General features: G+C 37.1%; 2 protein-coding genes across 2 annotated transcripts; one reads left to right on the forward strand and one right to left on the reverse strand.

Annotated features, from left to right (window-relative positions):
• Positions 1-6,607, forward strand: LOC135084239 (facilitated trehalose transporter Tret1-like). The gene is made up of 3 exons (XM_063978995.1): positions 1-232; positions 4,597-4,732; positions 5,071-6,607. The coding sequence occupies exons 1-3, from the start codon at positions 191-193 to the stop codon at positions 6,399-6,401; spliced, it is 1,509 nt and encodes a 502-aa protein (XP_063835065.1). The 5' UTR covers positions 1-190; the 3' UTR covers positions 6,402-6,607.
• Positions 6,608-8,405: 1,798 nt separating this feature from the next.
• Positions 8,406-11,038, reverse strand: LOC135084201 (facilitated trehalose transporter Tret1-like). The gene is made up of 2 exons (XM_063978938.1): positions 10,798-11,038; positions 8,406-9,737 (listed from the first exon to the last, which is right to left on the reverse strand). The coding sequence occupies exons 1-2, from the start codon at positions 10,937-10,939 to the stop codon at positions 8,443-8,445; spliced, it is 1,437 nt and encodes a 478-aa protein (XP_063835008.1). The 5' UTR covers positions 10,940-11,038; the 3' UTR covers positions 8,406-8,442.
• Between the last annotated feature and the right edge of the window lie 5,862 nt (positions 11,039-16,900).

A 16,900-nucleotide genomic window follows, 5' to 3' on the forward strand; every position in this document is an offset into this window, starting at 1 on the left:
GGCAACCGGTGTGTGAGCGAGAGGTGACGTTTTTATCCCTAACAGTAGAGCAAACGTGTTTATTTTTGTGCCGCAACATGTGACAGTTGCAGTCGATGTCTATCGGATCTATCGAGATTGTGAATAATCTGTGAGTGTTTGATATCGACCGATCAGTCGGTCGACTGGTGCGGATGGTGGTGGATCGAACATGGGGGGTGACGCGGGGTGGATCACGCCTTTCAAGAAGCAGGTACGCGACTGTTTTTTGTTTTTGTTTTGGCGCGAAGCGGTGTTACGAATTTTAAATATGAACGCTTTGTGGTTTGGAATTTTAAATATTTGAGTAGTTTATCATGTTTCAAGTAGGCGCTAAATAAACAAACTTAAGAGTAGTGTGACATAATGAAAAACATGTGATTTTAGTGTCATGCGTGATAATTTCAATTCTACTGCTGCTACCTTTGTACGTTTATGATTATCTAAAATCAAATGATAAAATATTGTGTAAATAATGCTCTTTGTTAAATTTTTAGGGTAGTGGATAGTATGTATTGTTTAATTCATGTTTTTTTTATACTTCACAATACCAATGTTTTAATAGTTACAAAAACTTTCCTATAATTAATCATAACTGTAAATCATAATTCTCAAGTATACCTCACCTTGATAAGAATTAAATAAAGTTAAAGTTACATAAGAGAACAAAAATTAAAGAAACCGACGTCTAAATGAAGCATAAACCACCCACAAGGTGGACCGATGACCTCATAAAGGTAGCAGGAAGGCGCTGGATGCAGGCCGCTGCCAACCGATCATTGTGGAAGTCATTGGGGGAGGCCTATGTTCAGCAGTGGATGTTATATGACTGAAATGATGATGTCTAAATTCCTTCTTAATTTTTTAGGTCTAAAGTAAATACCTACAAGATAATATTATTTGCTTGCTTTGTCGGTTGTAAACCACTTATATTTTATCAAGTGACTTATCTTAAATATGGCAGCAATAAGTTACATAATACTTTTAAAGATTAAAGGACTTTTTGCGCTGTGACAACACATGGCACGACGATCTGGTAAAGGTCGCGGGAAGAGCCTGGATGCGGGCAGCGCAGGACCGTTCATTGTGGAAAACCTTGGGGGAGGCCTTTGTCCAGCAGTGGACGTCATTTGGCTGAAAAGAAAGAAGAAAGAAAAGAACACATGGCACGTGCAGTTTCTTTTATTTATTATGCTTTCGGTGGAAAGTTAAGCACCACAACTCTACAAACTTTGTCGAGCTGGTACAAAAATATTTCATTCAATAAGTACCTAGAAAGCACCAATCACAATAGCGCTATAATGTATAACTTCGGGCTATTCCCACCTCTCATTTCCACCGCTGCGACTCCTGTGTAGCGAGGGTCTACAGCTTGACCGCCAATATTTAAACCCAATCAGTGAAAGTCTAGTTTGTCCCGGGGAAAAGTTAAACTGTCATTGGATCCGCAACGAAATTAATCAAAAGAACCTAAGAGGATTTCGAAGTTAGGGTGTTTTTTTAAATTTTTACACTTGCAATCGGCCTGTTACACAAATAATTTCAAAGATCAAAAATAATATATTTCTGAGACAAACTTTCACCTCACAATACCACGTTCAAATCGATTCATTCTCAGTCATAGATTATGTCCAGCAAATCACAAGCTCCAACAGGTACGAATATTATGCTTGAAATCTAGTTTTAAGTTTCGTTCTGTACATAAGATCATCATGGAAAATGATGATTGCATCCCATTACCAACAATCTTGTGTGATTTCAAGATTGTTTGTTTCGTACTTATTAGTAAAGACCCACACACATCTAATATTACTAGCTTTTGCCCGTGGCTTTACCCGCTTTATATTCAGTTTGTTATAAATAATAGCCTCTAGGTTTTTGTGTGAAAGGATAATAAACTTCCACCCATCACCCACATTTATACCTACTCGTAACATAACCTAAAAATCTTTGACAGTGAGACTCCACGTGCTCCTAAAAGTTTCAAAATGCAAAGTTACTTAGACATCGAGGATTTTCATCTTTCTTCCGGTGTCTATAAGGCAACTACAAACTATACGGCCCAAGGGCGAGGTTTCAATACTTCCTAGCATAAAACTAGGTCGTTTTGTAAGGTCTAGCCAATAAGATAGATATGATATCACTGCAAAGGCAATATTAATTGCTAATTGACAGGAGGATGGAGTGGCTGGTTTGTTAACATTGCAATGTTTAAAGAGGTAAATAAGATGTTTATTGTTACTTACTGACGTTTGATGTTGTCGTTCTTCTTTGTATATTTTGTGGGTGCTTTTCTACGCTAAGATAATAAAGATAAAACCATAGCATTAGATTTTATTACCCTTCATACGTGCTATCGTGCTCCCTAAATCATTGAACAATCAAGTTAGTTCTAACTCCAATATTCTATTGAAAAATATTATAACATTTTTACAACCCGATCAAGTAAACTGCGCACCTGGTTGGAACGCGACACCCTCGCGCTCACTCGCACACCTTTCTGCGTTCGCCCCGTCCCGTATCAGAGCGTCGATGTGACGTCACGGCAACCAGGTGCGCAGCAGTTAACTTGACGGGTTGTACTTTAAAACGATCCCGGAACGTTTTGAGGACCGACTCTGTAAAGATATTGATTTGGTCATAGTCATTACACAAGCAAAACAATGATAGGTAGTAAATCTTGTACAAGATTTACTTAATTTACTTTTTCGAGTTACCGGTTTCATCAAACATCGCTTATGAATTCGAATAGATCTAGCGCTTGGGTTTACTCAGTCAGTGCCTGAGAGGGAGGGGAGGGGTGACATTGAAATATTATGAAAACTCATAAAACTCATTTATTTCTGCAAATAGGCTTTAAAAAAGCACTTTTACACGTCCTAGTATTAACCCCACCACTGCTTCAGGACAATAAATGGGCCAATGCTGAGAAGAAGCAGCGCAAGAAACTCAGTTACTATAATTTTGTCACGTCAACTATGACGTTTGACGCCCCCAAAACACCCTCCCGTGCCGCTCTAAAGCTAAACCTATACTTATGTTCTGCTGTCCCCATAAGATATTTTTTACCTATTCAAAATAAATAAATACAATGCAAGTCACAATACCCACTGCAAATTCGCGAGGAATTACAAAAGTCAAGGACAAGGAAGTGTTATGTAGATCAATGTTATTTTATCTTTAATTGTTGTGCTGATAGTGACCATTATCGAAGGTAATCTGATATAGTAGATACGATCAACAAGTGCAAGAGCCACTTGAAAAATTCCACAGTAGTTATGACGTTTTTACTTGCTTTTATTGGTCTAGCTAACACATTCGTTCGTTCGTTTCAGCCAAATGACGTCCACTGCTGGACAAAGGTCTCCCCCAAGGTTTTCCACAATGCACGGTCCTGCGCTACCCGCATCCAGGCTCTTCCCGCGACCTTTACCAGATCGTCGATCCACCTAGTAGGAGGCCTGTCCACGCTACGTCTTCCAGCCCGTGGTCGCCACTCGAGAACTTTTCTGCCCCAACACTTAATATTTGAGGAGAATCCAAGCAACCTAAAAGTAAGACGATGGAGCGTTCTATGCTTGATGTAGCCCCTATTGAACAAAAAATGAGGAGATTCGTAGGTGACCTAAAGTCCGCAGAATTTCTAAACTTAAAACTGACCTAACTGGGAATGGTTGGCTATGGCTATCAGTTCCAAAAAACTATCTTAGCCGTAGGGGCAGAAAATGTTATGAAAAAGGAAAATGTTATGGAAAAGGTTGAAAAACACTGCTCTAGCTAGAATTAAAAAAATGTTAAATAATATGGTAAATACACTTCATGAATGCGTACAGTATTTATTTACTTACGCTTCTTAACGTTTTAAAGTTTTATGAATAAGAGGTATTGACGTTTATTGTTATAATATAAAATAACTTACGAGACAACTCTCGAAAGCAATCTGATAAGATACGACGAGCTGACGGCAGAAGCCTCTTAAAAATACCGCAATAGTAGGCATTATGTAACTTAATTGAAGAATTTTTGCGCATTAGTGTTTTCAGTGGGATTAATGTGAAAACATGTGTTTAATTAAAATTAATTATATAAATTAAAATTAAAAAAATAATTTCAAAGTAGTTAATTATAAAGCTCAAAAATAAGTTGATACTAAAAAATCCTTGGGCATTTTATGGATGCGCCAGTCAATCTTAAATCCTTTCAAGCTCGAACTTCTCCTACACCTATGTTCTTCTGATTAATTTTTTGGTCCAATGACAGTTTCACATTTTCCCGGGAACAACTTGACCTTCAATGATAGGTTTTTATTGGCGGTCAGTCTATACCTAGATCCTGGCTACACAGGCGATGGGGTATTCCCACTTATTGTTCCCGATGCTACCCGTATAAAAAACCTATCATAAATCCTTATCAAATTCATAAAAAGTCATAATTTATTTTTTGCAAGAGCGCTTTTACGCGTCCATTAGGGAGAGTACTTGAACTCTACCACTTCTTCAGGACAATACTGTACCAGTGCTATATGCGGTACAGGTTTCATACATACCTCACTACATAAAATATTTTATCTATTTCCAGTGCTTCGTCTCGGCCGGGGTGTGCCTCAACTTGGGCGGCCATGGCCTGGTCATGGGCTTCGCGGCCATCTTGTTGCCGCAGCTCCGGCTGCCTGACTCCCTCATACCTATTGACGACTCCTCGGGCTCTTGGATAGGTGAGCACCAGCTTGTTTCTCTCTCCCTGCCTAAAAGCCAGAACTGATACAAATCTACTTTTCATCTGCATAATTTATGTAGCTAAAAAAAGGCTGATTACTGACTGACTCACAAAGCTTTAACCACTGAGTGGATTGGACTGAAAGGCTCACAGAATAGTTATTATAACGTAGATATCTTGAAAGGATTTTCTAAAACCCTCTAAAAAGTTGAATATCTTTGGATCCTTTACAAAGTTTTAATGTGAACATGTTTCTTACAAAACTTCATTTTCCATTTGTGATTTGTGTTAGTATAGTCCAACCATGTAAATAATTTCCACTTCCCTTCATTCCAGCATCGATCCTTGGCTTCGCGCTCGTCGCCGGCAACTTCATCGCGCCCACAATAATGGCCAAGTATGGCAGAAGAACTGCTAATCTGGCCAGCATCACGCCAATGATCGTAGGGTGGGTGTGCGTGCTCACAGCAAACAGCGTGGCCTCTCTCCTCATCGCCAGATTCCTCCAAGGCATCTCCATGGGCATGAGTGCCACCCTCGGACCAGTACTAATCGGCGAATACACCAGCCCCAAAAACCGAGGAGCTTTCCTGACCGTCATATCCGTGACCATTGCCACTGGAGTTTTAATTGTACACTCGCTGGGTTCATTCTTAAGTTGGCAGAAGACAGCCCTCGTCTGCTGTTTCATAGCATTCGTAGACTTGATCATAGTGATCTACTCTCCAGAATCCCCCAGCTGGTTGGCTGACCAAGGAAGGTATGACGAAAGTCGCAAAGTCTTCAGATGGCTTCGAGGTGACGTTGAAGAAGAGGAGTTGAAAGAGATGATTGAAGCTGCCATAATTGTTAAGGAATCCAAAATTGACGCTGATGTATCCGAATCATTCATGAAGAAATTGAGGACTAATGTGACGTATTTTAATGCTACTATCAGAAAGAAGGAGTTCTACAAGCCCATTTTTATCATGGTCCATATTTATACGTTAGGTCAATGGGCTGGAGCGAACATCCTGGCTGCTTACACGAGAGACGTCTTCGAAAATGTGATAGGATCTGACGCAAACATATCCTTGCTGATCATCACTTTGGACATCCAAAGGATCATTTCTAATTCTGTAGCCGTGTTTGTTATTAAGAAGATTAACAGACGAACAATGCTTTTCGCGACTGTTGGAATAAACCTATTCGCATTTCTATCCACGTCTGCGTATGTGTACGCAAAAGCCAACTATAATCTCCCATTCAATCATCCATTCATTGGAATCTTCCTGATCCATGTTCACATGTTCTCCATCGCAACTGGGACAGTACCATTGCCTTTTATCATTGCTGGAGAGCTGTTCCCGCTGGAATACAGAAGTCTGGCTGGAGGGATCAGTGTGTTGTTCCTCTCTTCGAACCTTTTCATCACTGTGAAGACGCTCCCTTTGCTTTTAAGCAGCGTGGGGCTATCTGGAGCGTATCTACTTTATTCAGCAGTTGTTGGGTACTGCCTTATCATGGCAGGAATCTTTCTGCCCGAGACGAAAGACAGGACTCTCCAGGATATTGAGGATGAGTTCCGAGGAAGACCACTGTCTCCTGAGGAGATGAAGTCGGTGCAATCGCTGACTTCGATGAAGCTCTACAATAGAGACAGGAGGTGCAGTAGTCCTGTAATTTAATGGTGATTGGTCATGGATTTGGTGTAAGTCCAGTTAGCGTTTTGGTGCTATCCTTAAGTATTAAGTTTTTGTTGATATTGTTAAAAATAACATTGTATGTAAGTTATTTTTAGATATGAAAAAGTAACTTATTCGAATTCTACAAATGAGGTTTATCGAATATTTAATAGGTTTACACAGATTTAATTTGAAACTATTTAGTACAACACGTATAACTACATGATGTTGATTTCAATTTTTAAACAACATGTAAATAAAGCACAATTTATGCCAAAATCAATGACGACTTGATATAAAAGGTTTTAATAATTAACTTTAAAAAAAAATAAAACCGACTTCAAATGCGTGAACACAAAAAAAAACTAAAAATAAAAAATATTGCGTATAAAAAAGTTCATCCCCAATTTTCCACCCTTGGGGGTGAAATATTTTCTTCAAATTCGCATGAAACCACCCTTTTGATAATACCTATTCAACAAAAAAATTATCAGTCAAATTTATTTATAATCGGCGGAGATATTGCGTATAAAAAAGTTCATCCCCAATTTTCCACCCTTGGGGGTTGTTTTTTCTATTATTAAATTTAAATGGGACCACCCTTGAGGTATTACCTATACGCCGAAAAAAGATTTGTTCAAATCGGTTCATAATTGGCGGAGTTATCGCGTAACAAACATAGAAAAAAAAAAAAAAAAAAAACATACGGGTCGAATTGAGAACCTCCTCCTTTTTTGAAGTCGGTTGAAAAGTGACTCTTTCGTGTTTATTTCGTCTAGCATTTTGTGATTTTATCATATTTTTTCTGTAAATATTTACATATTGAAATAAACATCATGTAAATGAATGAACGTAAACAACTTTTCTGCAGAAATAAGCTTTTACTATAACATTTTAATAACTCCTTACAAAGAGGAACCGCAATGAAAGAAATAATGTAAACTGTAGAGTTTATCAAAAACATTGCTGTGCGTAAATGCTTAGGCGGTTATTTTAGGGTACTTACTTATTTTAATTATTGACTATTTAATTAATATTTTAGTACAAACTTAGTAGTATATTTCGTTTTGATTGTTAATATTTCTTAGTAATAATTGCGTTATGAGAAGGGATCAAATAAGTTAAGATAAAATATGTTTATTGATATTGTGATACTCATACTATGTGACAATAATAAAATAATTTGATAAGTTATTGTGATATTCTAAGGAATAACTTATTCTAGTTAGGTTGAAATAATAAACGTAAATAAACCTAAAATGCGATTGTCAGATGTATAAAATGCGTTATTCAAAATTCCTTCATTTTTGTAAAATCGCACCTACTATCACATTGAATTATGCATATATTTATTTTAAGGTACCATTACACTTCAAAGAACCACTTATTCATAAAAATATTCACATAGGTACATATGAGGGATTATGCTGAGAACAAACATCTAGTCATCATCATTTCAGCCACAGGACGTCCACTGCTGAACATAGGCCTCCCCCAAAGACTTCCACATCGCACGGTTGGTAACCTAGTATATTTAGATAATACCTAAGAAAAGTTTGATGAACTTAATGAGAAGGACCTCGGTACATTATTGTTGCCATACACGACAGTGTTTCATTGTAACAATTTACAATGGAATTTTTAGACAAAGACGCTGCATAATTATGAGTACTTGTTCCAAAGAAAGAGGCTACATCTTGTAACCTGACAACAGATTTTTTGATAAATATCTATGGAGCAAACATTGAACTAACGACTCTCTGAAGTCAAGGAAAATATAGATGAACTACACTGAACCGTCCCACGCAACACATTGAGAAGGGCGCGCCACCATCGTTCAACTTCATAGTTTCCAACATGGCAAAAATCGGAACCAGCGATTCAATGTAGTTCTGTAGCAAGATTTAACTGAATATTCTCTCTTGATCGAGTTGTACGTACACTTTAGGAACGTGAATAGAATTTATGACTAAATTATTTAAATAGGAACCAAACAAGAAGACAATATCATGAAAATTATTTAATCAGTCTAGTTAACCTATAACTATTCGTTGATTACAGGTTCATTTAATAACGTCTGCTGAACTGATTTCATTTCGTCCGAGCTGCAAGGTTTGCCTATCATTTCTTCTTCTATCTCTTGCAAAGTCTTATCTTTAGTTTCCGGTAAATAGAAATACAATATCACTAAACAATATAATATTATACAGGAATATATGGTGTATGTTCCATGGACTCCTACGCTGTTTAATAGAAACGGGAACGACTTGAGCAGAATCGCTGTGCCTACAAAAAAGAATGTGCTGCTCACACCACTCCCAAAACTTTTGTACCTCAAAGGGAATATTTCTCCACCTATGATAAACGGCAAAGGCATCATACAAATAGCTAAAACGACCGTGTGTAAATGCAGTAAAAATAATCCTAAAGCTGGTAAATCAGACGTCAAAACGCCTATCGATTTAGCATAAGTAAACGCTGCAGTGGCAAGTAAAATTATCACTGTTAAAGCAGATACCACCAGAAATAAAACTCTTCTCCTAATTTTCGTTATGAAATAAATAGCTACAACACCTCCTACAAACCTGTGGATATTCAAACCCAGAGCGTGGTGGTTGTACCCTTCTCCCACCACGCTAGGGATGAGATCAAACACGAATGTGGACAGAATCCAACTTGCCGCCCATAACCCCGCCGTGTACACGTGAAACATTATTAATACTGGTTTGTAGAATTCTTTCTTCATCATTATCGTTTTGAACTCAGCAATCTTCTTTCCGATAGTCATATTTGAAGCTTTGCCGTTTTCAATTTTCGATTTGTGTAAAATTTCACACGCGTTTATCATATTGGTCAATTCTTCTTCTTCGTCGTCACCTCGCAGCCACCGGAAGGCATGTCTGCAGTCATCGTACCTTCGTCTAGCTGCTAACCAACTTGGAGATTCTGGAGAGCATACAGCTATTAGTAAATTGGCTACAGCTATGGCAGTACAAATTATAGCGTTCGTCCTCCAGCTCAAGTACAATGCTGTGCTGTGTGAAATCAATACGTTAAGAGATGCCAGTGAACTCGCTACTGGCATAAACGTTCCTCGATATTTCGGGCTGGAGTATTCAGCGTTTATTATAGGAGTCAATAGCATGCTGGCTCCCATTGCTATGCCGTGGAAGAAGCGTCCTACGAGGATGACAGTGATGTCCTTTGCGAATACGATGAAAAGCCAGCCGACGATCACGACAATGATGCTCGCGATCTGAGTGTACCTGCGGCCGATCAGAGACATCCCCATGGCTGTCAAACAGCTTCCTAGTAAGCTGAATACAGCTGGCATAGCGGCTGAAAATAAATTATTTTTTATTATAATTTTGTAAAAGTAGTTATTTCACACACGGTAGAAATTAGAAGGATGTGAATAAATTGGTGTAGCAGAATGAGGAAGAGGAGTGAATAAGGTCTTCATATTTCAGATATATTGTCTCTGTCGGAAAAGAAGTAGGTACCTAATATTTCTTGGTACGGACCGAGGACACCTTAATCCATCGATCCGATTGAACCCTGTATAGCACAGCTCAGTATGTCTATGAGAATAGCCTTTTGTTTCCGCCTACACGTAGAAGAATAAAGAGAAGGTACATCCTATACCTACATACAGGGTGGAAACGATAAGTGATCTCACTCGATTATTTCTAAACTATACAAGATATCGAAAAACTGATTACTGATCCTGAAAGTGCTTCACGAGCTCTTTCAAATGATATCAGTAATAGGTTATAGAATTAACTGGATCTATCCGAAAATTCAATGTTTTCAGCCTCCATACTAAATGTATGACACTATGCCAGCCACACAATATTAGAAGTGCTATTTTTTATTTTAAATAATAAAGACTTAAAATTAACTCGTAAATTGCATTCTAATATAAAATTATACATGGAAAACATTGGTTTTAGGCTTTACTTGCTATAATATTATCAAGACATGAGTGCCATGAAGCTGTGGCAGTACTAAATGTATGGAATTTGGAAACAATGAATTTTCGGATAGATCCAGTTTATTATTAGTACCGTTGGATAGAGCTCGTGAAGCACTTTCAGGATCAGATACCAGTTTTTGGATATCTTGCATAGTTTTTAATATTATGTGGTTTTACTAAATGTATGGAGGCTGGAAACATTGAATTTTCAGATAGATAAAGTTTATTTTGTTACCTATTATTGGTACCGTTGGATAGAACTCGTGAAGCACTTTTAGGATCAGTAATCAGTTTTTGGATATCTTGTATAGTTTAGAAATAATCGAGTGAGATCACTTATCGTTTCCACTCTGTATATCATGGCATATAATGGAGATGCCAGGAGTTGCAGGAGTAGACCTATCGACCAAAACCTATTCTTACCAATCCAGGACTCCTCGGCGATGCTGACAGGGATCTCGGAGCCAGGTCTCCGCAGCTGCAGCACCAGCCCGGTGGAGTAGGCCAGCACCATGGTCGCGCCGCCCATGTTTACCGATGCCCCGAATGTTACGAAACACTGCATTTAGAACAGGGTACAAATAGGCGAAGTTTCTGTCATATCTATCATTCAAACTTTGGTTCAAGATTAGTTGGGTGGTGAGCAGAAATTAGACTAAGTAGCTGGTGGAGCATAAAGGTTACTATGTTTCTAATTGAGAAAGACTTACGATACAAAACAAGAGAACTTGAAAGTCTTCACAACGTATGAAGGATAAGAATGATATCAAAGTCCAACGGTGCAGCACTGGACTGAAGATTCAGAGATTCGAACGCTAGTTTGATCCTCGTTGTGGTGAGTCTACTCTTAACATACAGGGTGGAAACTATAAGTGATCACTTAATTATTCAGAAACATTGAATTTTGGGATAGATCCAGTTTATTCTGTAACCTATTATTGATACCGTTTGAAAGAGATTGTCAAGCACTTTCAGGATCAGTAACCAGTTTTTCGATCTCGTCATATAGTTTTTAAATAATCTAGTGAGATCACTTATCGTTTCCATCGTATATTTAACGTGTAAGTAACTACTTATCAGTTTTTATTATGAACTAGCGGCCGCCCGCGACTTCGTACGCGTGGATCCCGTTTTAACCCCTTCATCTATCTTACGCGGTGTAGATTTTTTCATACAAATGTTTTTTCCCGCTAACTCCCGTTCCCGTTGGAATTTCGCAATATCCTGTTGTAACTAAGCTTTAAGTTTACTAAGGGACCTGCATGCCAAATTTCAAGCGTCTAACTTAAGCGGTTTAGATTTTTCATACAAAAGGATTTTCCCGGTAATTCCTGTTCCCGTGGGAATTTTGCAATATCCTGTTGTAACTAAGCTTTAAGTTTACTAAGGTACCTGCATGCCAAATTTTAAGCGTCTAACTTACGCGGTTTAGATTTTTCATACAAAAGGATTTTCCGGCTAATGCCCGTTCCCGTGGGAATTCCTAAGTATCCTATAACCTGCCCAGGAGTATGAAGAATAATTGTACCAAGTTTCGTTAAAATCCGTCGAGTAGTTTTTGTTTCTATAAGGAACATACAGACAGACAGACAGACAGACAGACAGACAGACAGACAAAATTTTACTGATTGCATTTTTGGCATCAGTATCGATCACTAATCACCCCCTGATAATTATTTTGAAAATATATTTTATGTACAAAATTGACCTCTCTACAGATTTATTATAAGTATAGATGAATACTTATTAAAATTCAAGAGACGAAACTATTTGGAATTCTGTGACTGCTTAAAACCCATGTAAATGAGTCTGATAAAAGTCAGATACTTTATGCTAAAGAGCATGCATTCATTTTACATGAAGATGTAAAACTCGTTTCAGAAAAAAAATGAAAACAAACTGCACACATAAATTAAAGACGGCTTTGTTCAACAATTAGGTACAGACGACAACACTTCCGTATAAACACGTAGAATCTTGTATATACAGGGTGGTGGAAACGATAAGTGTCATCGATTTATTTCTAAACTAATACAAAATATCGGAAAACTGTTTACTGGGTCCTGAAAGGGCTTCACGAGCTCTATCAAACAACATTAATATAATAGTAGATTACTAAATAAAATAATCTCCGAAAATTCCATGTTTCCAGTTTCCACCCCCCTGTATAGGCACCTATTTTGCGACAAAATGTAGTCTGATATGCCAGGTTTTTCCTAATTAATCTAGTGCAATAGCTACTCGTATAGTTACTTACTTGCTTTAGAAATGGCGTTACACGTGTTTGTTGGGTGTGATGTGACATCTTCCACACTCATCTCGTCATCACAGATTTAAAATTACCTAATTGGTATTGGCAAGAAAGTAAATGTACCAATCATGCACATTTTTCTTTAAAGTGTACGTCCAAGGATATTTTTATATGTTATTTAAATAAATACGACTGGCCTAAATGAAGAAAATACAGTAAAATAATTAAAGTTTCTATTGTATTTTATTTTATAGATATTTTGCGACTACGGTTTATAACGTGATACATAAGGGTCGCCGCACACGGCTTCACGCCACAGCCACAAAACGCCGCCACCGGTTTCCTATAGTTTTCATACTTATATGGACTCGCTGAACACGGTTGACGCTGGTGGCCGTCATACCCCTTTCTCCATAATATTATATTTTGTGGCTACGCTGGTAGGGCAATAAAAGAATGAGACATGTATAGCAGGGGTGGCCAACTTGATTAGACATAAGATCTACTGTTTACTAACAAAACCCTGGGCGATCTACCACTTTACACACTTCTTGAAATCTTAAATGAAACAGCATAGTTTAGTACACAATCATGTAGTATTTTTTGCCTTGCCACGATCGACTGGACTAATAGTCGCGATCGACCACCCCTGATGTATGGGCTCCTTAAGTTTTGTTGTTAATTTGACGATTTGTTTAATTAGTCTATATGAATAAAGATAATTTTGATTTTGCCTCAGTGAACCTGCATGGGTTTAAGAGCCATTTTACATTTTCGTGCGAATTTCTAAGATTTTGGAAGCATGAATTACTATCTTAAGCAACACCCAGAGATTATTTAATAACTGCGAAAGATAGGTCAATCCTTGTTGTTGACCATTAATGAAACGGATTTACTAAAACTCTTTTGCTTAATTCACAGTGCCCCATCTCCCACAACCATTTTACGAAAAAATTGCCGCAGACTCATTTTCAAAGTCCTGTATCTATTATTTATGCTCATATAATAAGCTTAAAAATATATAGTAATCATCGGACATATATTCTTGTAGTCCATTAATGAAATAGATTCTTGAATTTCATTACCATTATTGAGTAAAATCTAAAAATAATTACGCAAATTTGAAGATTAACGTCACATTTTGATCGTGGTTTTTGGTTTAAAAACACAGCAATAACTGCAATAAAAGTATCCCAAAATAAAGAATATTCATTGTAGAATTAATTTCTACAGTTATTGTTTAAATATTAGTAACCACTTTGTCAAAACATTGATGTGAATATCAGTATAAATTACAATGCGCAAGCCGACATCGATTAGTATGGCGCGAGCGCCCGTCAAGGCAGGACCTGTGTCATTTTTCCCGCCGTGACGTTTACGTGCGTTCGTGTCGTAAAGCGGTGATTTGTACGGCGACCAAATACATTTGATACTATGCCGAGAGGCTGTTTCGAGTCGGCCGGCCGAGCAGAAATTGAAATGATGAATTTTAATTTCTTTGACGGATCTGGGTGTAACTATGTATAATATGTAGGTACCATGTATTTAATTTAATAAATAAATTATAAAAAAGTATATCCATTATGATAGCACCCTTAACACAAGCATATTGGTTGCCTACTTTTGGACTAGATGGCGCTGTGAAATTGTCCAAAGATTTGTTTATTTATTTATCCGCTTTGAGTTTTGTTTCGTGAAGAAGAAAAAGAAGCGTTTTGTTTTGTTGTTAAATCTATACTAATAAAAGAGGAAAGATTTAATTGTTTGTTTGTTTGTTTGGAGGCAATAGGCTCCGAAAAAAATTTCTTTCACGATTTAGAATCCTAATTTTTTTTCTATGTAGGCTATAAAATATTTTCAAAAACTTTAGTCCAAAATCTTTGATAAAATTCGACGTTTAATAAATAAATTAGATAACATATTAATAGTTTTTTTTTTCAGTACGATTTTAGTACTTGTTTTTCAGAAATTCTACGATTTAACTAAACTTCTAAAGTGTTTATATTTTATGCATAATTTATTAACTTCTAAAATATACATAAATATCCTATTGATAGATGACGTGCTTCGTATTTTATTAAAATTATTACCTGACTAGGTTAAAAAGGTGTGGAATGTTATTTTGGAGATAACTTGGTAGAAATATAGAGAGATGCTAAGTAATGCGCTGAGTTCGAAACTCAGTGTCGTATTAGAAATTCACACACACAAAGAAATCAAATTATGTGCTCATTATCCACTGCGGTATCAGTATTCAACGTTCGAATAATCTTTAGTACTATGCAAGCAATATAAACTGTTTACATAATGACGTCGCTACTGTCATCATTGCTTTCACAAGCAATATGTTCCAATTTGTCCCTTGTCACATTTCCCTTTAGTTTCTGTGATCTGTGCTTGTTTCTAAGTTGATATCAATGAAATATTCCTTAGTACTTTTGATTTAATTTTTTTTTTTTTTGACACGTGTTTGAAAAATCAAGGTCAGATTACAATAAAATAACAAGTGAAAACGTAACATTGCATTGCAACTCGCAATTTCGCAATATTGATGAGGAGATTCCGTTGGAAAGTCTGTATTCATTCCTAGGATTCCCCTAACACCATCAAATTCAAGAGAATTCAAGAGAGTGCAGTTTCCCATCTCATTCTTAGGGACCACGGTTTAAAATAGTGTGGTTGCATAGAGCCTGCAACGGGCAACCGCGTGCGCAGCTGCTCATACTAATTTTCGATACAAAAGCAAATGTTGGCGCCCTCACGAGTTTTAGCGGAGTTCCATATGGTAGCGGGAGTAGACTTAATGGAAATCTATGCTTCTCCGACGACCAGTTGTATGTGGAATACTCCAGAGTATGCGCACACAATAGCCTGGTGATTTTAGCACCTGAAGGAAAAACAAAAAAACATTGTTTACAAAGAAATCTGCGGCAGGTGTAGTGTTTTAATTTTGTTTTAGAAAGCTCTCATAATTTTGTAAGTATTCAAATATTTAAACATAATGATGTGTAGATTTTATATCAAAAAATATATCATTTAACAAAATTAATTTTCTTAGAATATTTTAATTCTATTAGAACCATTTTCCACTTCATCGCAGAAGAAGTCGCGGGCAAAAAGCTAGTATGAAATATGTAGTATTGCCCGCGGCTTCACCTGCTTGAAATTTAGTTTGTCACAGATCGTCATAAATACATTATTATTCTGGTCTATACATTGTTATTCTGGTCGACGCCAGGGATGGATGAGCGTCGCTGTCGCTGGCGACAGGGTCTTCTGGTTCAGGGTTCATGGCGTACCTAGGTCTCAGGCAAAATGAAATCCACTCGTAGAATTTAATAAACTCAGTGTATTCACGAAAATAATTACACACAGCACTAGAGTCGTATCGGAACTGAGTGAACCAAAGGTCTTGCGATAGGAACGTCCGACCCGAGTGATAGTTGAACACAGACTGCCTAGTACTGCTGTACTGTACTGTAAAGTTTCATCAAAATCTGTTCTGTAGTTTTTGTGTGAAAGTGTAACAAACATCCAGACATCCACACAAACTTTCGTATTTATAATATTAGTAAGACTAGTAAAAAGTAAGATAGTAAGATGAATTATTTTAGTTATTTGTTTACTTATAATAATATTTATTTATTTATTTCTTAGCTCTGTCTGATAATGGATCTGGAGGAGATGCAATGGCCACCTCCGTAATAAAACAATAGAACCCTATGGAGTTTGGGCTTGTGTGATTCGCCTTGACGAATATTTCGTATCCAGGGTCCGATGATGGAGCTGTAAGGGGGCAGATTTTTTTTTCACTATGTGACTGCTTTATTTTGTACTTAAAATATTTTACATATTATACCTATTCGTGTTTCATTATTCGTATCCAGGGTCCGATGATGGAGCTGTAAGGGGGCAGATTTATTTTTCACTATGTGACTGTCTTTATTTTGTACTTAATATATATTTTACATATTATACCTATTCGTGTTTCATTATGAATCGAAATATAAAAGACTTAATAAACTCTATTAAAAATTTAAATTAATTAATCAAGTTTGAATACCTCATTCTACCTTAAAATTAATAACTTAAATCAAGTCTTAATACGGTCACGGCTCAAGATTTTTTTGTCCATTTCAGCGTTCTTTTTACTCTTTTGACGTTGCGTTGACAGCTTTTACCTAAATTCGCGCGGAATATTTTTGTGAAATGGCTCTTAAAAAGTAACCGCCATGCACCACCGGCCACAAGTAGTGGCCATCGCGCGCTTTAGCT

The sequence above is a fragment of the Ostrinia nubilalis genome, chromosome 25, assembly GCF_963855985.1.
Source record: "Ostrinia nubilalis chromosome 25, ilOstNubi1.1, whole genome shotgun sequence".
Lineage (NCBI taxonomy): Eukaryota > Metazoa > Arthropoda > Insecta > Lepidoptera > Crambidae > Ostrinia > Ostrinia nubilalis.

Coding starts and splice junctions, on each gene's coding strand:
- LOC135084239 (XM_063978995.1), top strand. CDS start 191: ATGGGGGGTGACGCGGGGTGGATCACGCCTTTCAAGAAGCAG. Junction 233..4,596: donor TCACGCCTTTCAAGAAGCAG/GTACGCGACTGT, acceptor ATCTATTTCCAG/TGCTTCGTCTCGGCCGGGGT. Junction 4,733..5,070: donor CTCCTCGGGCTCTTGGATAG/GTGAGCACCAGC, acceptor CCTTCATTCCAG/CATCGATCCTTGGCTTCGCG.
- LOC135084201 (XM_063978938.1), bottom strand. CDS start 10,939: ATGCAGTGTTTCGTAACATTCGGGGCATCGGTAAACATGGGCGGCGCG. Junction 9,738..10,797: donor CGCCGAGGAGTCCTGGATTG/GTAAGAATAGGT, acceptor ATTTATTTTCAG/CCGCTATGCCAGCTGTATTC.